This window comes from Athene noctua, chromosome 2 (assembly GCF_965140245.1).
Source record: "Athene noctua chromosome 2, bAthNoc1.hap1.1, whole genome shotgun sequence".
In the NCBI taxonomy this organism is placed as follows: domain Eukaryota; kingdom Metazoa; phylum Chordata; class Aves; order Strigiformes; family Strigidae; genus Athene; species Athene noctua.
This window is the reverse complement of record NC_134038.1, coordinates 76,449,262-76,473,453: the sequence shown is the minus strand read 5'-3', so window position 1 is coordinate 76,473,453 and position 24,192 is coordinate 76,449,262. Positions and strand designations below refer to the sequence as shown.

Genomic DNA, 24,192 nt, shown 5'->3' with positions numbered 1-24,192 from the left:
GCTTCACCTATGTTTGACAGAGCCAATGCCAGCCAGCTCCAAGACAGACTTACGCACTGCTGGCCAAGGCCAAGCCCATCAGCAACAGTGGTATCACCTCTAGGACAATGTATTTGAGAAGGGTGAAAAAACTGCTGCACATCAGCAGCCAGGAGAGAGGAGAATTGGTGAGAGAAACAACCCTGCAGACACCCCGGTCAGTGAAGAAGGAGGGGTATGAGGTGCTCCAGGTGCCAGAGCAGAGATTCCCCTGCAGCCCGTGGTGCAGCCCGTGGTGAGGCAGCTGTGCCCTGCAGCCCATGGAGGGTAACGGTGGAGCAGAGATCCACCTGCAGCCCGGGGAGGACCCCACGCTGGAGCAGGGGATGCTCGAAGGAGTCTGTGACCTCACGGGAAGCCCACGCTGGAGCAGGCTCCTGGCAGGACCTGTGGACCCACAGAGAGAGGAGCCCACGCTGGAGCAGGTTTGCTGGCAGGACTTGTGACCCCATGGGGGACCCAAGCTGGAGCAGTCTGTTCCTGAAGGACTGCACCCTGTGGGAGGGACCCAAGCTGGAGCAGTTCATGAAGAACTGCAGCACATGAGAAGGACTCACACTGGAGAAGTTTGTGGAGGACTGTCTCCTGTTGGAGGGACCCCACACTGGAGCAGTGGAAGAGTGTGAGGAGTCCTCCCCCTGAGGAGGAAGGAGCAGCAAAGACAACATGTGATGAACTGACCACAAACCCCATCCCTTGCCCCCCAGCACGGCTCAGGGGAAGGAGGTTGTGAAAGGGGGAATAAAGTTATGCCTGGGAAGAAGGGAGGAGCTGGGGGAAGACATTTGGGTTTATTTGTCATTACCCTACTCTGATTTTGTTAATAAATGAAACTTATTTCCCCAAGTCTTTTTTGCTCATGACAGTGTCTCAATTGGTGAGTGATCTCTCCTTGTTCACATCTCAACCCACAGGCCTTTCATTGTATTTTCTCTCCACTGTCTAGCTGAGGCAGGGAGTGATAGAGCAGCTTGGTGGGCAGCTGGCATCCAGCCAAGGTCAATCCACCACAAATCATAAGAAAGATCCCTATAGTCTTGATAAACACCTGTCAGTAGCTAAGTGAACCAAGATTTTCAAACACTGTCATACAGACAACAAGGGTCAAACATAGGTCTTGACAGCCTTTCCCACACAGGTTTTCAGTCTACTTGGACACAAATTCTGCAGCTGATTTTTTTCATGCTGTGTTTTTTAGGACAGAAGATATTTTATTCACGCAAACATGGACAGCAGCATGTATACCTATATTAACACCAAATATCAAACTGTTCAATTCTGAAGTGGCACAGATAAGACTGTCACATAGAAGGCTTCTGTACTTCATAGGGATGAGGAATATGGCATCCACCGAGGTAATTCTGAAGATTTCTTTTTTCCTGTTAAAACAAAAGCCCTCTCTAACCACCCAAAGCAAACAATCCCTGAAAATGTAAAAAGCAAGTCTCCTGAAAACCCACACTCACTGAGACAAAGTACGAAAACAAGTATAACCTCAATATGCCATGGACTTGGGTCAGATGACCTCCAAAGGTGTCTAACTGATTGTATCATTTTTACTGAAAAGAAGAATCAAAGCTGACATACTAAAACCTGGAGAACCTGTGTCTAGCTGTTCCTCCAGCTGAAGGCAAGGAAATGGGACTGTTGTAGTAAAGCAGTATATCATCTTCACATCCACAAATCTGACATCATTAAAAGGAGGCTTTTATTACAGTAGCTAGCCTCTAACTGGATAGTTCTCTTAGGCATTTACTTCCCTACTCTTGAAATGCACAAAGCTTCTCAATTATGACGTGCAATATTCTGCTCTCTTATGTGGTCAAGAGGACTATTAGCAAACCTGAAATCCACAGCTCTGTATATGTAGAAGAAAGCAATTTCCATTTTCTTCCTATTTTGTGACCAAGTGCTTGTAGTGCATTTTATGCCGTTAGACAATGAGTATGATGTGAACAAGTCCTTTAACTAATAAAAGAACTCAGCTCTCTGAAAACAAACTATTAATTATTAATAAGGTCATGCCTGCATCTTGGTTATGAGAAAATAAGTGGAAGGCAGAAAATAGAAGATGAACAGAACATTCCCACATGCCCAGAATTTTATCTTCAGAAACTGAGAAAAATCCATCCTTTTGTTATTTATGTCAGGGACTTGTACAATTCATGCACCAAAGGGTTAAAGAACTAAATCTTCCCCAAGAGTTCAAGTCACTGCACATAAATACTGTTGTGACTACAGATTGCAAAAGAACGGAAACACAGTAAATCATCCCATTTTTTCTGAGAAATTCTGGGACTATGTTCTGAATTTCCAGGAACAGAAGACAAACACTGCCAATTCTCACTGACGGATTTTTATTGAAGAATTCGAAAATTTGGAAAGGGCTCCTGAAAGCCACTAAAAGGTAGTATTGATTTTTTCCACAAAGCTAGAGATTGTTTCTAGGAGAATGCACTCAGTGTGACTAGTTTATGTGTTAACTCCTGAGAAAGTTGGGTGGGTTTGGTTTTTTTTTTAAAAAAAAGGCACTCTTAAGCAAGACCTGAAAGTTTCTGAAAGCAGCAAACATTGCAAACAAAGAACCAAGTAAGAAAGTCAGAGAACTATACCTTGCCTGTTTCCCCCCAAACCAGAAAAATGAAGGGTAGAGGGGGGTTGACAAGGCATCCTAAAAGATACTTTGTATGTATATTCACTTATCCAGGTTCTCATTTCTCTTACTGTCTGCTTTGCATGTAATCCCAAACTCCAACATGTTAATTTATTCTAAACACTGAAGTTACAGCATTAGAGGTCCCAACCGTGAGGACTCTGAAGGAATGTTCACTATAGCCTTCCATTCATATTAAGTCAGAAAGTGTACTGAAAAAAATAGAATATTTCTTCACACTCTAATCTAGAGCATATTTAGTTTAACCTTCTTTCAGCCCTCTACCAACACAATACTGGCACTGTAGCCAAATTTGAAAGACAAGTTGATGAAAGCTTCTAAGTCAGATTTAGTAGGGGTGGAAAAACAGATGTTCAGGGTTGGGTTTTTTTTTTAATGTGAACTTCACTTCTGACAGAAGGCACAGTAGTTGTGAATGGGCTTCCAAAGCTAATCTTTAAACCAGTTACAAACACTTAGGATAGTTAACACACAGTATGCTATGACCAAAGCAAATTTATTAACAGGGAGTTTTCCACCATCTTAAAGTCATCCATGTTGCTTTGACATTTCTAGTCTGTTGACTACCTCAGACTACAGCAGATTATCTACAGGGTTTGTAAGAGCAGGGGAAGTACCAAGGCAAATTCACGTTCTTACTGCTTATGAACCACTAAAGACACTATTTTAATGAGAAAGCTTGACATTCAGTAAAGAATTTGCAGCTCAAAAATGACTGCCTACAATGTCAAGTTTTTCTTACATAGCTCTCCTCTCCCTCAGCTTCGCATCATGACTCAGATGATGCTCTAAATGAATCGGAAGCATAATTTCACAGTGCATCAAAATTAAGAAGTCCAGGCACATATATTCACATACTCTTTAAAAATCATAGGTCTAAGTATAGTAACAGATTTTCAGGACACCCGATTTCTCAAAGTCCATTCTATTTTTGTAACTGCAAAAGCAGTTATAACAGGAAAAACATAACGGTTCCTTTATCAGGAAAAGCATTCAGGTACATTCAACTGACAACTCATCATATACTAACATTAGCCTTTTAACTAATTTAAGTTTCCTGTAGGGGAAAAAAAATTGTAAGTTGGCATATTACAAAACAAAACCCTATAGAGGTTTGTTGGGGACTTGTTTGGTTTTTTACTTTTCTTTCAAATGAGTAGCATGACTGTGGTAATCACTAGTAGTAATGTTTCTCTTGGGAGAAAGAGAAAAAGATTTCAATGTCATATGATACTCTTTATTTGTGTATCTGCAGGACCCAAAATCATAACTGAATGCTTAGGGTGGTAAGCACACTATGAAAGCAAAAGAAAAAAGGGCAAAAACCAGGCCATGTGCAAAATAACAAATTTTCAGTACCATGAAAAAAACAAAGCATGCATGATGCCAACACAACTGCCTGGGGGAAAAAAAAAAGATAACTTCTAAGTGCATTTTTGCCTAGCATCTTTGAATTGAGATTTTTTTTTAATATATTCTTTGTAATATGCCATATTGGGTGCTTAGATACAGCATAATGACTTGACAAACACTGGATCCAACCAAGTGTAAAAATCTCTGCCTTATTCCTACAAATATAGCATTTTGCAAACATTGATACTTTTTGAGGCAAGGCATTACACTGGTATTGTAGCTTGCAATTTTTCTTTGGAAACAAGTGCCTTCTCCCAAATATGAACTGGCTATTTTGAGGACAGATATCAAATCTTAATCAGTATATATTAGTGACCCAATTTTTTTCAGCAGCAGCTCTTGAATATAGGATTGTAACAGAGCCTCTGTTCCCAAACATTAGCAAAACCCAGAGAATTGCCAGACAGCTATTAGCAGTTTGATGAAAAGTTTGAATGCACAATCAATCACTGGCACACAGCAATATGATGCTACAAGCTGACAGGAACATGCAGTTTCATAACTTACTATCCGATAAGGAAGATGTAAAAAGGAGTCTGGGCAGCCAGCTAAAGCCATTTGTTCCTTCAAATTTTCTTCAAATTACATCTACTGCTTCACAGGACCTGCAGAGTACAAACAAACTGTCAGAAACCATACTGAAGACATTTCATCAACTTATTATTGAAAACAGTTGGAGGGGGAAGACCGAGAAGAGCAAGATGAGGTGGCGAGGATTTGCATCAACTTGGAGTAGCAAATCTGCACATTTGCTGTCTGTAGCCTAGAAAACACATTCAACCTGATACTTCATTCAAAAGCCCAATATAACTATTCTCAGACTGGATAGCTCCTCCTCTATTTCCACAGTCCAGGCAAAAAAGACAAGACTCTTCATACCTAGACCCTAACCATTTGAAGACTGGCTCTTACCAACTGAGGCTATGTTTTCAATTGTGGAAAGAAAATATTGAAACCTAGGAGTGAATTAAGATGACAGACACTTATCATAGAATCATTTAGGTTGGAAAAGACCCATAAAAACACGTAAGATCGAGATCATTATGCAGCATTAGCCTTCAACACCTAGTTACACAACTTCTTCCTTTTACCCTTTCCCACCTGCCTTTTCTCTCATGACTTTATTTTCAGGTGATATATCAAATAGGGTGTCCCATGCAAATCTGCATCCAAATCTTCCATTTCCTCTTCCAAGTGATTATTAGCAGCAACTTTGCAAAGTGAGTAGTGTTTCTTTTAAGCATCACTTCCATGATCAGATAGAGCTTGACAAGAAGTCTACTGCAAACATACTCAGATATGCATATAGCTAAAGAAATGTGAAAAAATGACAAAAGAGAAGGCAGTATTAAGCCAATGTCAAGAAAGTGATTTCAACTGCTGCTTCATAACAAAGGAAATTAAACAAAAGCATATAAATACATAAAGCATAATTTGCTGGTCCCAGCATTTCTCCCAACCAGTGGCATTCAGCTGGAGACATCCTTGCAGTGTAAGTGATGCCACCTCCAAGCAGATGAAAAAAATGGTGACTGGGGGAGAGAGCATGGACTGCAAAGCAGAGCCAGAACTTTTACTCCTACCGCAAGAGAGTTCCTGTCTTGTTCACTGTTAATTATCAAGTACATATTCAAAACAAGAGCCTTGAGTTTTAAACAGGCTACCCACTGCTCTCTAGTAGACATGAACTGTCACCAAACCAAAGCTCCCAAAAAGATTTATGAGGCAGTTAAGTCATGGACAAGGGTAAAAGCCATCTTGGAAAAAACGCTCCCAGGGGAGCTGCAGCCTGTGGTTCACATAAACCATGCACTCACTCATCAAGGAAGCGTTATTTTATCTAGTTCCAGGATAAGTTGGGCTGATATATGGTAGCCGCTGCATCCTCTATCAAAAAGGCAGGAAAACTCCTGGGAACTACTTTCCAGAAAGGAGTTACTGGCTTCTACAGTTTTCCCGAGGTAGCAGCTTTCAAGGATCTGTTCATGTAGCTAGTTACCTTTGGAGGAAACCGATCTTGGCAATGGCAAGTTTGAAAATCTATTTAACCCAGTGTGCATAAATTGAATTATGTATTCTAGATGTTTTCTTCCATAGCATTTAAGTTTAAAACCAAAATCCTGAAGGATTCACACTGCAGGAGAGTGGGGGAAGACCACCTCAAATGTCTAACTCTATAGGCATTTGATACCAAACTTGCACTGTTGCTAGTCTTTAAACATATAAACAGTCATCTACAGTCATCTAACTCCCACTTCACACCTAAAAGTTTGCAGTCAGTTTTCAAGATGGATCCGAAGATTTCATTTTCAGGGCAAGATTTGCCTGTTTGTTCTGGGAGAATTAAGTACAGATCTATTGAAATCTCTTATCTTGGCTGACATATAAAAAAACCAAACCAAACGCAACTTTTCACTTTGGGTAGTACAGTTTTCTGTAAGTCTGAAGTGAAATTAGACAATAGAAGTTCTTAAGTTGGTACAACACATGAAGAACAAAGAGAACTGTATTATTAGCCTGTAACCCACCAAGATTAAAGAAAGTTTACCTAAAGGGATAAGGGAAAATAATTTAGCCTTACGTTGCAACAGTTTTACGTTTATTATCACTTCAATATTTAGAGAACAGGAAAAAGGCACAACTGCTGTAAATTTAACTGTAGGTTATTTAGGCCTGAATATCAAAATACCAGTCTTTCTCTTGATGTTTCAGCAAAAGGCACCAATTCACTTATAGCAAGATAGATTAAATATGTTCCTAAACAATACCAGACCAATTTGTCTACTCCAGGGAGTGCTGCAGTTTATGCCACAGCCCCATTACGCCAATGGAAGAACATAAATTACCTCGAACAATAGCTGGAGTCAAGACTGCATAATTTATCAAGACCCATTTGCTTCACTGCTACATTCTTGAGTATTCATTTGTTAACACCGCAGAAACAGAGGAAAGCAATAATCTCTAGATGATATCATTCCTGGTCAGTCACACATTAACACTGATTTAAGATCGCATCTCTTTTGTCTGTCTAAAAGCAGTTTATCAAAGTAGTCCTACCCTAAGAATACAAAAAGCCTTTGCTCACCTTTAAGATCTAAGGCCCTGTTGTACCACATTGAGTAATAAATTTTATAGCAACAGAACTCTATACCAATTCATGTATTCAGCAGATAAAAATTAGGATTTAAAAGATTTAGAAGAAAAATCAGCTTTCTTTACTTTTGTCTTTAAAAATGATTTTTAGCATGTCAGTTCTCTTCAGAGACCGTAACTGCATACAGACTTACATGTTCTTTCCATGCAAGATAAACAGCACAAATAGCAAAAAGACATATAAGTGCCAAATTACTGCCCTTTTCCTAAAATGCCTTAGATGAGGGAGGGAAACTCCAAAGGATTGTAAATAGAAAACAAACTATGTAGGCAGTGACTGTTAAACTCAGGACATTCAGTGGTGAGAACTGTCATGAAGCATTGAGCGAGACAGCCTGTGCACATTCAAAACCAAGCAACTTCATGTGCTTTTACTTTTTACTGGCTTAAGAGGTCTTCCTTGGGGAGGGTCTCTGAAAGGACAGTCACAATAAACCAAGTTTCAAAGGTCATAAGGTCTGGTTTCAGTATGATATTCTCTAGCCTAAAGGATAGTCTACTGTGAGGTGTAGCTTTGATGCTTCGGTCTCTCAAAGTGTTAAATCAACTCCCATCATATAAACAAAGAATGATATTCATCCTGCATGAAAAACATTGCAGGTACGAACCCTGGAGATTACTACTGCTCTGAGTGAGTTGTTTCTAGTCACAATCAAATTACCCACCTAACCAGTAGAATAAGTTATCTATTAACTGCAAATTAAGCCTATCACCAGGTATGCTTTTTTGATTTATCACTTGCTCTCTGCATATTCCCAGCAGAGGAAACGGTATCTCACCCAGCACTCTGGAAACACACACAGCCTACGCACCTACAGATACTGCGGTAGGAAGAGATGGCAAGGGTATGGTCACTCTGCCAATTCAGGAAGTTTTCCAGGTTCTACATGTGCCATCTGTCAAAGTCTTTAAATTCAGGAGAAAAATAATTTTTAAAACGCAGTCGCTTGCAGATTAGTTAGGAACAGGAGGAGGAAAAAAAAAGAAAATATTTTAACCTGGCAGAGTTGCAAGACAAGCTCCAGAGTTCTTGAAAATTGGAGTTATGCTCTTTTATGAAAAGTAGCTTAAATTTGTTGAATAATATTCTGGTTCTGGATATTATTTTTCTTCTGTAATGTTCGGTTTTAACTGAACCACTATAGAAGAGGAAAGGGGAAAAAAAGCTTCAATATAACCTTAGATTTTGACATATCTGAAGACTTTTCTCCAACATCTCAGGTTTAACATACAGGTTAAAAATCTTTTCCCTCTCTTTTACTCTCTCAGGCATTCGGCATCACCACTTCGTTTCTCCCCACACTACAGCATGAGGTTTAGCAAGCCAAACCTGGATTTTTATAGGAAATTAGAACTAAGTCTTAAAACAACTGAGATCACACAATATTCTCCCCTAAATTACCTCCAAGACTGTCTGGGTCAACTCTACCACACTTACAATTTAACATCTTGAAGAGCCAGAGAAAAAAGACCCAATTTTGTTGGTCCACACAAAGAGCAATCTGCAAGATCTCAACTGTTCCACAGATCTGGCTCCAGACTCCCCACTACTTCATAGTATCTAGGAAAGTGTTTTGGTTTTTTTCTGCATATGTGGTCCTGTTAGATCAAGTCCAAAGGAGGGCCATGAAGATGATCAGAGGGTTGTAGAAGCTCTTCTATGAAGACAGGATGAGAGAGTTGGGGTTGTCAGCTTAGAGGAGAAAGGGCTCTGGGGACACCTTATAGCAGCCTTGCAGTACTTAAAAAGGGGCCTACAGGAAAGATGGGGAGGGACTCTACCAGGAAGCATAGTAATAGGATAAGGGGCAATGGCTTTAATCTGAAACACAGTAGATTTAGATTAGATATAAGGAAGAAATTCTTTCCTGTGAGGGTGGTGAGACACTGGAAGAGGTTGTCCAGAGAAGTTGTGGATGCCCCCTCCCTGGAAATGTTTGAGGCCAAATTGGATGGGGCTTTGAGCAACCTGATCTATCTAGTGGAAGGTGTCCCCGTCTGTGACAGAGGAAGCTGGAACTAGATGATCTTTAAGGTTCCTTCCTATCCAAACCATTCTATGATTATTTTTTTTTTAAATATATATACATACACACATAGATTTCACTGAAGCATGGCTTGAAGATAAGGTGGTTAAATGGATGCATCTAGCAATCTTCTACACCAACACAGGGCATGAAGACACACATACACATACTTCCTTACTAGTCTACTCCTATTGCCATAGTTACAATGGAAATAACATTTGGATACGAGCAGCTTGAGGCATGTCAGTGAAATTTCTGTAGTTGAAAGACCTGACAGCTAACAGTGTCCCCAGCTGCACTTAAACCGCAGGACCCAGATGTGCTTTTTCACGCAAGGACAGGATCCGCACAACTTCTCACAAGAAGGAAGCGTGACCACATGGGCTGGAAAGAAAGTACCACCAGATCGCCTAGCTGTCTGCACCAAGAAGACTAGGTTCTATAGCACCCTCAGCAGCACACGCATTTGCCACCAGACTCCATCACAGCTTTAGCAATGAGTATGTGTAAGAATTTCTAAAACAACTTCCCCTCTTCTGGTGATGGTTTCAGGTAAAGACTGTCAGTTTATAAAACTGAGGATGCCTTCCACCTGCAAGGTGATCATTTGGTCAACAGGACTCTAAGGTTCATAAGTGCAGGCTACCAAATAGCACCAAAAGACTGACTTCAAACCAATACTGGTAGCTTCCTGCACAAGAAACACAGCATTGCTCTGTTGGGCAGTCAGAGGATTGATTAATCAGAGTCGATTAATCATAACAAACCTTTTGTTGTCCACTTCCCCATTTTACTCACTCCAAACACATGCTTGCTTCTCTTCTCAGCTCTGAACATCCCTCCCCACACCCAAAGTCCCCAGTTTTCCCATGCTGATAACTAATACTTGGGCAACTTCCCTTCAAACAAGTTCTTTTGACTCCAAAACACCTCCCCGAATGCTCCAGAACACCATCATACTCTTCAACCGCAAAAGATTTAATGACATGATGGTTGACATCCTGATGGCCTACTCAGATTAGCAGGAGGTAATATTTAAGAACACTTGCAGATTTCCCAATTTCTTCCCACTTCCCTTGCATGGGTTGATATGCACACACACATTTTGTCACACATTACATACCCAAAAGAAATTTGCAAGTCTGTGATACAGAGCAACTGCCTAGAGTAATACTTTGAACATCTTTGAAAACAAAGCATTGTTCTAGTTAAAATTTCATGTGAGTGTTGCGCACTAAAATGAATAGCACTGTTCAAAATATAAATCAATCAAAAGCACTTCAGTTACGTCCAAACACTCCCACGATTCCATACTAAAAAATCTGGTCTTATAAAAAACGGGAATATAATTCTCTTTGCCATTCTTAATTGCAAAGCTGTTAGTCTAAATATTACACCTTGTAAAGGAAGCCATTTGCCATTGTAATTTTGCCAGAAAGTGAAGAATCTTGGCAACAGCAATTCAGGCTTTTGAAAGCCAAAACAGATACATACTTCAGAAGAAGCACAGAAGAGCTGATGCCATCCCACTTCAAGTCTTGCCAAATAAAATTAAATAAAATATATGCAGTTCAGCATTTTTTGGTTTCCTGAAGCTGCTTAAAATTCTGAAAAGGCTCCTCAAGACTCATAGCCTGTGAATTCATGTTCACCACCTGACAGTGCTGCTTCACTGACAGCAAGCATGAAGTTCTGAGAGAAAAATAGTTACTTTGCACCTAGCCCATTTAAGTAAGGATTTTTCCCCTTAGTTCTGAAGGAAGTATTCCAGTTTAAAAAACAAACCTATACTGAACATTGAAAATATTTATGAAACTCTGCAGTTTCACTATCTCCCTTGATCACTAAAAATCCTCTTCTGCCTCTTAATAGCTAAATCTATAGCTTTGAAGCAGGAACTTTGACAACTAAACAGACTGTACCCGAGTCTAAACAAAATGTTAGACAGAAACTGAAATAAAGAACTATGTAGCATACAGTAGACAATTCCATCAGCAAACCATATGCAGAAGTAGGGCAGATCCATAGATGCATGACTGGAACAAGATGCATAGTGAGGCAGCCCAAGGACAACTTCAGTTGAAAATGCTTTGACTAATGGTCTCTAATTCTGTATATGCCCCTTCTCCCTACATTTTTCACTTTGAGAACCAAAAAGTACTGCCTCTATCCTTTGTGTTGTCTTTCTCTTGACCTTCCCCCTCCCCTCCACAGTCTAGTCCCATTTCTCATAACACAGTATCCAAAGTTTTGTAATTTTGGGAAGCAGTCTAAGTAATTATTTCCTTCTGTTATTTTAGGCTTTTATTATCCAACCTGAAGACTTAGAGTGAAGTTATACAACAGTTAAGATGATTTAATAGCTTGTTACTGCCAAGAACAGGACAGACATCCCACTCTCTTCACCAGCCCTTGCTTTGCTTTCTTCCTCCACTTCCTTCCAGCAACTTCATGGCACTCCCTTCTTCTACCCCTTTTGTGCCATGTATGGTCCTTAATGAGTTCAGCTTGTGTTAATTAACTCATTTGTTTTGCTGGGTTAGTTTTCTGCTAAGGAAGCAAGTGCAATAAACTTAGATCTGACAAGCGGCTCAGCTGGCACAATGTGAATGGCAGGAGAGCATGAGCAAGAGGGGAAGCAAACAGGATCACCTCTTTCCAGTGGCAGCAAACTATTACATTGGCCCAGGCAACCTGTGAACTTTCATTTTCTTTGTTTACTGCCATTAGGAGCTGGCAAACCTTTTCTACTGCATGTCTGTGAGAATTAATGCTTTCCAGGCATCTCACAAAAGATAAACATTTGGGTAAGTCTCTAAACAGAATATAAAGTTGCATTTTCTAGAAGGCACTTACTTTTCCCTTGTGGTACTGACCCAACTAAAGTCTCCTTTTGTTGTGTACTTAAAAACATTGCTTTTTGCATCCAACACACTAACAAGCCTTTATACTTTCAACCTGCCACTGGTGTGAATGGGGCTTCTCCCTGCATAGGGGTGGGATTTGAAAGCCAGTGGCTCTAGACACCCAACCCAGAGTAAACTACACACAAGGTATTTTTCCAGCCAACTCCTATATGAACAGAGCAAGATCAGCCTCTGTACAATGCATTTTTGTTGAAGAAAGTCAGATCGTTCCAGATGCTGGTTGAAACCACAGCTTAATCTACCTGCCTTATCCCTAAGGTTTACACTGGAAAGGTTTACTCACTAAACTTTTTAGTAAAGTGACAAGATGGTAGGATGCTCCCCACAGCTCTAACTTCTACAGCCCCCTGACAACAAAAGTTAGGAGAGCAAATACTTGAAACATGTGTGCTTAAAGTACTGAAACAAGTGTGACAGAGGGGCTCTCAAATTCAGAGAGTAGCAATCTACAGAACTTATACCCTGTTCCCATCTTCTGTTCCCTCATTTCACTGTAACACTCCATTTTGGAGTAGAATCTTCCAGAACATGCAGAAGACTTTCCTGGTCTTCTGATACAAAAGACAAATACATACATTTAAAAAAGAAACAAAGAACCAAAGGCAATCTTTTATCACATGACCCACTGATCGGTTTTGCAAGCATTTTAAGTCTGTTTCATCCAAATGATCCATTCATCAATCATTACAGTTATTCACAGCCTGTTTTTCTTTGCTTGGATGCTTTTCACAAGGAAGTTTCCTTCTTGGTAAGATTTATGCAGGGGGCACAGTAAAGCTTCTCACCAAACCTGCTAGTTTTCCTAACACAGTCCTGGCTACAGAGTGCTGACCATAAAATTGACCTCAAAACTAAAACCCATACTTGCATACAGAAACCTATAGTCAGATATCTATCGATACCATTCACATTCCTCCTTAGGTTTCTCCCGCTCTTTAAAGTTTTCAGGGTTAAAATACTTTTCCTGGATTTAAAAAAAAAAAAAAAAAATGTGGAGCAAGGATGTTAGACAGGTTTTTAATTTTGATGATTTACAAGGTTTAATACCAATAGCTAACACATTAAGTATACATGCTGCTGTTCTCTCAGTACAAGATCTTTTTTTTAAGAGTTATTAACTAGGATTATCAAAAGCTTTTATTTAAGTTAATGTTTTTAAAGTAAATCAATTGACAGAGGCTTTTACAGTTATCCATAATTTATGTTAGTGAATAAGCACTAGTTTATTTACATTGTCTAATACCATATAAACTGTTGAAGCTGGAAGACAAGTTTAGACATTTCAATTCAAACAGCAAGCTACTCACTAAGATAGTATCTCAAAAAGATACCATAAGTAATACACTAAAGCGCACAGGTTATTCTCAATACACCTCTTGTTTGTATGGTTAGAACACTCAGAAGCCTTTCTGCTTCACCTCTGAACAAATTACATGCTGTGAGAAGAGATGCATTCCCCAATATCAACAGTATGTTAATTCACCCTCCAAAGAATTTTGTAGTGGCATTCTCCCAAATACAGGTTATTCTAAATTGTTTGAATAGTTAAATTCTTAAGATAAAAACACCACAGATCTGCTGAAACACAGCTAAGGAGTAACGGTACTATAAACACACAAGCAAACCCATTTTACCTCTCATACACAGCAGGGTAGGAGTTACTATAGTATAGCAGGTAAAGGGGTAACTCATTAAAGCCATTAGTAACTCAACCATGTAAGTGAGCCTTGGACTACATCAAGCAAGCAGATGATGGCCAGCTCTGCTTCTAGCTGCAAAGAGTGCAGGGAGACAACTCCACCCAATACTGTGTGTGTCTCAAGACAGAGAGCCTTGTCTATTCAGGTCAGATAGGGTAAAGAAGTGCAAAAATTCCTGTAGGTTTCTTTGGGTTATCCTTTGCACTGCATACACCCTTGATTGACCAGAACATTAAAATTCTGCCAGTCCAGCCTGGAGTATACAATTTGGAGGTTGCACTCATTCACTCCTGTTCAATAAAGCACCAGCAGTGCCAGAGTACACTCACTCAATCACAAAAACCTACTTGCAGTTTTAAGATACTGATGTCATAGATACCTCGTGTAATTTAGCACTGCCTTACTAACAAATCACAACAATCTCTTCTTAGAGCACAGAGACCATTTTGTAATCTCAGAAGCATTTACTGGTATTAGGCAACACGCGAGCTCCAAATCCATGGGTGGCTTAGTTAGCAGCAGGCAATCAGTGCTGCTGCTGCCGTGCCTGACTTTCAGGACACAACTAGAATGTTACTGGTGCTCTATTCTTGAATACAGGCTGGGAATTAAAAAAAAAAAAAAAATATTAAAAGGAGATAGGAAATGCAAAAGCGTGTCTTACCCCCTCATGCTTTTCAGCCCTTGAAAACACCTTCAAGTAGACATCTCAAAAGCAAGTATGTTGACCTACTTGCAAATATACCACCTTGGGACAAATAGGTCATAGCTTTACCAACTAAGTGTAAACAAAACAGAAAATAAACTTACAGAATAGGTTAATATTTTGTAGAAGGGTTAATGTGTTAATGTTCAACAGAAAGCTGAAGTCTGGCCAACTGATCACATGTTCCATGTGCATTAGTGTACACTTATTTATTGCTATTAACTTGCACCTGCAGAGAGAGGAAGAAAGAGAATATTCCTTCCTTTGATCCTGAAGGTCACAAGGTGACCAAAATCCCAGCTTAATGAAGACTCCAGTGAGGTTGCAAGTGTCACATCTTCCATCAACCCTTTCAAAACGCAGTGTTGGAAAGCACAGGAAAGAAAACTGAAGTAATACCACCCAGGCTTCATAGACTATGTCAACTTAATTAGAATGGTATTTTGGCAGCACCCAAAGATTACATATCGAAGGCTGGGTAGCAGGCCAAATACTTGACTTGACTAGAATATTTTGCCAAGCCACCTACATTAAGAGCTACTTCCCTGTTCTTTCAGAGTGTCATAAAGGAAATCTGTTGTTTCAGGCCTTATAAGACTATTTAACACAGGCGTGAAACAGTGAGCGTCACCAGCAGTGAAGGTTAACTAGATATGTGTTAAACAAGAAACATCCCTAGTTAACCTTCAGACTACAGAATGGCTGAAGGGGAACATTTGTTCTCCAAGGGCATAGGCTCCAGATGCAGCCAAACTGTCATCCCTACGTACCAATGTATTTTAAATCATAACACACCTATACTCCAAGCCTGGAACCCACACACACGTCCCATCTGCATTCTCCCACCTCCAAGGCTGGCCAACTGGTACTGGCAGCAGTAGAAAGAAGGGAGAAGATGGCACATAAGCATCCCAACATCATTTCACAGGCGTGCAGTACATCACCCACAGAAATACATCAACATCCAGGCTACCTATGGAGCTGACAACAACTCTATTAACAGGATATGAAGAAAGTAAGTTACATACCCTACGTGGTGCTACATGTTCAGGGTGCAAGGAAAATGTACACCCCTGCACTGCCACATCAATCAGTGAGGAGAAACAGGCATTCCTTATATGCAGTTCATCTCATTCTATGAAAGCTATCTAGAAGAGGTCCAAGAAAGCTGGGGTTTGGACCAGATGATCTCAAGAGGCCCCTTAATCAGTGAAGTACACCACTAGTGCACCCGATTCTCTCTATTGACTACAAAGGGAATTTAGAAAACTGGCTCAGATGTAAACATCCATGATCTAGAGGCAGAAAAACAGGCAGAAGAATCCCTCCCCAGTTTATATCACTAACTTCAAACTCTCAGCATGCCAGACCAGTCCCCACAGTATCCTCACTCGCCATACTGCAGAAGACAATACTAACAAAGCTTCAGCTTCTCCCAGCAACTTTTAGGGTTTAGTTTCTGTATCTATACATATGATACATACACACCTACGTATGTGTATGTGAACTCAATAAACAGATAAACAGCTTCTTTAGCAGCAGTACAGAATGCAAGAGAACTCCTTCAGCCAACATAGCAGAACTCAGCATTGCGAATGCGCTCTCTCACAAAAAATAAAAATTGCAAAAAAATCTAGCTCAGTTCCCTTCTCTGAATTTCCTTTACTGTTTGAGGCAGAGATTTTGTTCCTGCTTTGCTCTTTCAAGAAGTTCTCCCCCTCCCAAAATACACTGCAGTGTAATAAAACATTTAAAAAAGCAAAAACCGAAACAGTAGCAGCTAAGCTGTCTTGCAAAAACCTCTCTAAATATCAGAAATTTGAAATTTCCAATTGCTATTGTTAATTGATGAAATAAAAATTCAAACAAGTTCCTTTGATCTAAATTTTGATCTATATTTTGATCTATAAAAGCATTCACTCATCATTAATACAATCAAATTGACAGATGCATCTGAAAACTTTTGATTTTCATTTCAGCCTCACTAACCAGCAGTACTATTTTATTAAAACCCAGTTCTGCATGAAGAGATGGATTCATGCAACTATCTGCTTTACACAAGTACTTATCACAGGCTTTCATGCTACTTTGTGATTGGAAGGTGGCAAATATTTCCTTCACCTGATGCTTACAGATCTCAGCAATCCCTAGTTTTCCCACAATCCCCACTTCAAATGGGCAGCAGTACCACAGAATTTGTCACCAATATCTGATATTCTCTCCTCTTTATGGCATTGTTGGTCTTCGGTAAATTACACTATGGCTTGGAAACGATCACATTTGTCTTCTGCAACATCTTTACCTACACATCTTTTCTAGTCCAACTGTTAAGTCAATAGTCTAAAATAAGCAGCACATTTTTCATGAGCACTGTATCATTTAACTAAACGAGAACCTCTTTATTATACAAATCCAAAAATCTTCCCTCCAAAACACAAGACAGAAGCAGAAGTTCACTGAAGCTGGATGTGTCTCAGGAACCAGGTTTGAAAAGGCTGTTCCATAGGTAAGAACTGCTCTTCTCTCTGTGGCAGGGAAAGATAGCTATGATTCCCAGAGAAGCTCCCACTTGTAAACCTTCCCAGTGTTGTCTCCTAAACTACAGGTGTACCCTCATGCCCTGCTCTGCAGCAATACACTGCCCAATACAGCACTCTGGTCCGTCTTGGTGGGACTACTCAGAACAGTGAAGCAAGCGGCAGGAATACATGGATTTTCTCCCATGACAGCGAGTAGCAGTAATGGCCAGAAGAGATCTTGCAGCTACAGGAAAGACATGCAGGGTAGTAGAAAACCACTACCAATAGATGGAAAAGGAGAAATATTGAGCAAATCAAGGAACAACATACCTGAATTTCTCCCATAGTCAGAAGAATAAAAAGGCATGCCTGTTTTCTACCCAACTTTGATGATACACCCCTAACAGTCTTTTGATACTGATCTCTGTCTATCAGGTTAAGCCTTTTAAGGTTTAATGCCTCATGGGATACATTTTTTTAAACGCAGAACAACTGTGGAAAGAGCAGAATCACTCCACTTTTGCACGAGGTCAGAACGCAAACTGTTGCCTCTGTAGAGACCATGCGTGCCAAGGACTCTAGGCTCCCAGCTCCCAGGACTTGAGCAGCACTGAAGTTTTCATTCTCTGTAAGGAAGGTACAACACGTCTGCAGAGCAAATGATCAGCAAAGTTAAGAAATCGCCCTGTATAGTCAGACAAAATTAAGTAAACATGTGATTCCTACTTATGGGAAACTTCTCCCTGGTATCCAGTGACAGGATGAGTGGGAATGGTTCCAAGTTGCATCAGTGGAAGTTCACACTAGATATTCAGAAACATTTCCTTTACTGAGAGGGTGGTCAAACAGTGGAACAGGCTTCCTAGAGAGGTGGTTGATGCCCCAAGCCTGTCAGTGTTCAAGAGGCATTTGGACAATGGCCGTAATAACATGCTTTAACTTTTGGTCAGCCCTGAAGTGGTCAGGTAGTTGGACTAGATGATCACTGAAGGTCCCTTTCAACTGAAATACTCTATTTCATTCATAGGAGAACATTCCTTAATATCAAAATACACTTATCTGAATGAACACTCCGAAGTGAAGTTCACGAATTCTCTTTAATTTGTAAATTTTTCCTGATATATTAGCAAAAGGTCCACAAGCATTAAGTCAGTTATTTCCAGTACTGCCTCAACGCCTACTGCTAGAAATACCTATCTCAGAACACACTCAGGTGCTCTCTTGCCATCAGATTAAGTAATTTACAAAAAAACCAATAGTCAGTTAAGACAGAGTAAATTACCCCTCAGCAACCCTAGTCTGTCTCAAATTAAGGGTAAAACCAGTTAGAGCTAACAGCAGCTTAGAAAAACTGGTCTTATTTGACATTGAAATGGACTGGGAAGTTCAGGGTATCAACTGCCATGCCTGAGGTGAGGGGCTGACAACATCCCACAGGTGCCTCAGGAGCCACCTGATCACTGCCATGGCAAGGCTCACAGTGCCCTACATTTTATCCAGGATTCCCACTTCTCATCCTGCAACCTCAGTTTCAGCACATAGCTCTTGGCTAAACCACTACTTGCACCGACCATTGGTCGTTCACATTGGCCAGCGAGGGACCGGTTAACAGTATAAATTTCACAAGCCCACAATTACAAAACAGATATTAGCAAGCACTCTGCTGGCAATTAGAGCTCCAGCTTTATTTCTTCTAGCATAAGAGCAGATGTTGCAGTTATTTGAAGGTTTTCACAACCTTAATTACTGACCTTAATTGTTGTTAATCTTTCCCATTAAGTGGAGACAGACAGACGCTACCCATATTTTGTGAAGAAGATAGTGTCCTGCGGGGTATGAGTAATAAATGACAGTACTGTCTGCCTTCTCCCACCTGTGTGAAATACAAGGGTATTGGGATCAGCCAGCAGCATGGAAGAAGAATGAACACATGACTCAGCTGTTTTATTTATTTTTTTGGAGGATGTGTCTGCTACAGGGTTGCACCATGACACCAAGATTTCTTTCCCCTTCCTGGGAGCAGGTGAAGCTTCCAAGTGCCAACTAAGGAAGCGCCATATTTAGACTTCAAAATACCTGAAACAGCTGATATACAAAGCCCCCTGCCCACCTCATTCATCATCACCCAGGCTGTAGCATTAGGCAGCAAAGTGTTGAGTTTTGCAGGGCAGTATTAGGTTTCATAAACAAGTCCTAAGATCAGACAAGAAAGCAACATTTCATTATATGCTGGAAATATTGCAAAAGACACACGAGAACTTCCCAGGTCTTTTCCTTTGCTAGTGGAAGGCTTGCCTGAGACTTCTTGCTCAGGTATGGAAATTTCATATTCATCTTTTCACTGCAAAACTTGAAGACTAAGTTTTTTTAACCAAGACGTACATTCCTCTGACTTTGATCTGCAAAGTGTACTTCAAGATATTAACTTGGTGTCCCAGTAACTTGAGAACAGGCAATGCAGAGGAAGTAAACTGAAGTTCAGAAATAGAGGATGCTGCCACAGGCATGCCCTATAACCTAAGGCAAAAGCCCCAAAAGTCAGGACATTGAAGATCAATTTCATGTTTATGATTATCTTCAAACAAATGCCCAAAGTGAGCCTGGACATGAGGCTGAACCCAAAGACTAGACTAGAATGGCATCTGCTATCAGTTCTATGGCAAAACATAGGAAATCAAGTCTTAACCCAACACCACCACCTCAAAAGTAACCTTAGCTGCACACATCTTCAAGGTTTCTTGACAGGAAGAAAAGGACTGGGTTTTTTTAGTTCCTGAAGAGATATTATGTCTGCTCAAAAAAAAACCCCAACAAAAGGCCAGATTCCAAAAGTTCACCAGGCACCATATATTCTAAACAACTGTTGACAGATGACATTTTAAGAAGAGCATTAAAAGACTGTAACAAGTTGCTAGAACAGAAGGAATTCAGCCAAGTTTTCTGAAAGAAAACATCAACTGCCAAGCTATTAATTTTTGTATATCCCCTGTCACACAAATTGATTTGGATATAGCATGAAAGATGGTAAGGTATATCAGTTTTCAGAAGTGAGTTCAAGGTAAACCCAGGGAACTGAAAAATCAGGAAATTACTTCTTTGCCAAAAGAAGTAGTTAAAACTAGGTAACAAACGTGAATAATAAAAAAGATGGCATGAGGAAGAGTAAATACACCTTTTGCAGCAGTTATGACTCAAACCTACACAAGGTTTATGACACTGTGTAGACAAAGGCACATTTGGACATTATCCTTAACTAGGGACTCTGAAAAGGACCTGAGCTGCTGTAGTTTGCGGGAGTGGTTCCCCCTTAACACCAAGCTGAAGGATAAGAATTAAAGGTAGGAAAACACAGAGCATTTTTTTTTTCTATACAAGGAGTCTCAGGAATGACTGTAGTGTCTATACTTTTCAACATAACCGTAAGTCCTCTGAAACGTGACAAACAGGGAGATGACATGAAGTTTGCTGGCAGTATGATGTGTTCAGTCAGAGCTGGAGCTTCATGCAAAGCACAGTGGAATAATCTCATGACCACAAGGAAATGGGCAACCAAAAGGGCAACACTGATTTAACAAATTCAAGCCAATGTGCAAAAAGAAAAATAACCCTGCCTGTGTGTGTCACTGAAGTAAGTGTCAGGAGTTTGAAGTTTTGTTTGAAAGTATCATCTTAGAGGGGAAAAAAAAAGGGGCAGATGATGCCTCACAAGGAAATACGGTATTAAGAATTAGGGAACTGTCACAAGCAAAGCAGAATCATGACAAGTCATTAAACCCAGGGCACACCCACTTCATGAAAACTGGGGGTTGTTATGACACTAAAAGGGTAAAATAGAATTATAAAAAGTACAGAGAAGAGGAATCCCGAGAGCAATATCTAACAGACCTGGATCATTCAGCATGGAGAATAGGAGAAACAGCTAAGGGAGGACAAGCATGTCCAGTTACGAAGGACACACACAAAGTGCCTAGAGAATGACCACTCCCTACCAAAAGAAAAGGGCAGGTAAGAGATCTGAAGTGGGTAGGAAACATGAAAATCGTTTCCATGGGGTGGCTGAACCTGTCAATATGTTAAAACAATAATTTAGGCCAAGCACTGGAAAAAGCTTATCAAAGGATAGCTACTAGAAGTAATGAAGATGCACACTGCAAGGGAACTGCAGCATAGCTCACCATGAAGCAGAAGGGCCTAAAAGCAGAGGAAAACTTGCAGGCTTTTTACCTAAGCAACTGCTACCAATCACCTAAATACACATAAATCCATTCTTGGTTAACCTGTGGTCTGATCCACTACAGCTACACTTACTAAGAGGAACAGCCAAAACTATACTCACTGGTATGCAGATTACTGCCCTTTTTCCCCAAAGGAGCCCTGTACCAACTCCAGTTTCAAACAGAAGAACCAAGACAGAAAGGATTTTACAGTTGCCCAGCAGGCCCCAGGCACAGGCATGAGCAGAAAGTGGGCATCTGAGCCACAAGCTCTGCATTCAGACATGGCTATTCCCAGCTGCTGGCCCAGGGTCCCTCTACTCCAGGACATGTCCACCACCAGAGACAGCAGGACAGAGGGCCCCTCAAGCCAGGCTCATCTGCATAGCCCTTTCACATGACCTAAGTTCATAATTAAAATTAACATAATATTTTAATTTTTTAAATTAATATTCCCTGCTGTGAGTTTTGGGTGCTAGACATTAACCTAATGAGGATGGTGAAGGAGAGCTTGGGTGGACAGCCACATCACAGAGGTCCAGAAGCACAACCTCAGCACTGCCACACTGCATCCTACAGAAAACACTGCATCAATTTAACAGATTTGCACCTTTAACAACTTGGCACAGACCTAAAAACTACAGTTGCTAGGCATCCTCCATGTAACATTTACTTTTAACAGCAAGTCCCACAGGCTGCTGCAGTATGCAGAAGGTAGAATACATGTAGCTTGAGAGTTGACAAGCACATGCCTAAATGCTGGCTCTCTACAACACAAAACATGAACTGCTTCGCCAGGGTGCCTCTCCCACTATTTCCATGGGAATTTACTACATCTAGGAAGGCAAGGTTTCATGCCCGGTTTCATAACGGGCATCTAGGAAGTCTCTTCCTTTGCATTTCAGGCCAGGACAAGAGCAAAACGAAATCTAAGATCTTAAAGAACATGAAGCTTCCTGAAAAAATCTGATGAAGTCCTGCCAAAATCACAACATAAGCCCAACACTGTACTGAAAGCTGTTAAGAGACCACAGCTGAACAAGGCCTTCAACATCTCTTATCAGCTCCTTATTTTTAATAAAATGAAAAGCTACTTTCCAAATAGCATAAGAGTCACAACACCAAGAAGATTCTGGGTTTTTTCCATGTTCTCAAAATAGCATGCTAGAAAGACATCTACAAAAATAGAAGTTTTAGGTGCATTTAGCTTTTATCTTGAGCATCAGCACAAGTCTATCCAACGCAGCATTTCTGTAAGGCTCCATAAAGCCTTCCCTCATCCACAGCCTGCTCTGATGAGCTGCAGAGAACTGGGATGAAACAGAGCCAATCACTTGAAAGCCCTCCAAGACCAGAGGATTCAGATGCTGGAGCCTGCTTGCTCCTTCCCCATCACCCCATACATGGAGAAATTCAGATTTCTTCTAACTTGCTACACTGAAATCAAAGCAATCTAATAGAAGGTGGCAGCAAGCAGCATCACCAAAAATAAAAGCATCAGAGGAAACTACTGAAGTGTAAAGTAAAGCTTTGTTTCAGGTGCCTAAACTTTCAAGTTATTTTCACTGTACTTCTTGACACAGGAAAGCAAGCAGCAGCAGCTCATTTCAGAAACCATACTCCTTTCTCCTCCATTCCCAGTAGGCAAACCCAGGGAAAAGTTACCATCTTCAAACCAGCCCCTCTGCATCTTGGCTGCCCAGATTTGTCCTTGCTGCCCTTCCCCAGGGCAGATGAAGCACGAAGAGGGCACCACACAGCTCCTCACCTCCCGCTCCCTGCCTTCTAGGAATTTCCTAAATCACCACTGGAGGATTAGGAGCTGTAATGCTATTAAACGCTGCAATATCAAAATCTGAAGTAAAGCACAAAGTCTGCTGTAAGAGGAAGACTTTTTTTTTTTAACCTCTGGAAAAGTGTCTAAGGAACAGAGGAAGGAAGGAGCAGCAAAACTGGCAACTCCACAGGCAAAACAGCCGAGTGCACTTGCACATTGCAGCCTGCCTGCTACTTCAGATTACTGATTGCAGAGCAACAAGTTATTCTCTCCCTAATTGGGTTCCAGTCTAAAATAGTCCCGTTATTTTTAGTATAGTACTTAAGTATCTGAACTGTGCCCTGTACTGCCAAAGCTGGCATGCATCCCTGGCCATACCAGGAATTCCGATATTAAACAAGAACACACACGCCACATATCCAGGCTGACTTTTGTTCTTCTGCGTTGTCTTTAGTGGGTAATTTTAAAGACTTTAAACACTAACAGCCGGCCAAAACCGGCACAGGCTTATGCACTAATTCTGCATTTAAAGCTTCTCTACCAGCTACTGTGTGACAGGAGAATCAAGTAAAGAACGAGAGTTGAATTACCACTGATTAAAGAAAGAGACAATCAGTTTGCTAGCAGGGTAAGGCACAGATAGAAAGTAAGAATGGGATTATTTCACCTCTTTTGCTTGTTATTAGTCCATAGAAGTCCTGGGACACTGGAGGAAAGGAGAAATCTGAAATGCATCCTGTAACTCATCCCTCTTTGTCCCCCTCCACACTGCACGTACACTATGGATAAATTTAAACTAGTCAAGAAACAAAAGGCCTATGTTAAATATGTTTACACACACACACAGAAGGAGGATTATGTAAGCTCTGTCTCACAAACAATATGCTGCTTCTGTAGAAGAAATGAGATGATCAAAGCAAGACTTGTGCATGTTTCCAAGCCAGTCTTCCCACCTTCCATCAAAGGGGTGACAACCGTCCCGCAGCATGCTAATTCTGGAGCGCAGAACACAATCTGAAATAGCCACAGGCTGCTCCAACAAA

The 24,192-nt window shown here is 40.7% G+C and overlaps 1 protein-coding gene across 2 annotated transcripts in view; it reads right to left on the bottom strand.

Moving 5' to 3' along the window:
- The window catches only part of GRB10 (growth factor receptor bound protein 10), a 147,430-nt gene that overhangs the window by 105,438 nt on the left and 17,800 nt on the right, over nucleotides 1–24,192 (bottom strand). For both annotated transcript variants that reach the window (XM_074899464.1, XM_074899465.1), the window contains exon 2: nucleotides 4,634–4,731. In XM_074899464.1, the coding sequence (XP_074755565.1) occupies nucleotides 4,634–4,684 (51 nt within the window). In that variant the 5' untranslated portion in view covers nucleotides 4,685–4,731. The remainder of the gene's footprint in view (nucleotides 1–4,633; nucleotides 4,732–24,192) is intronic.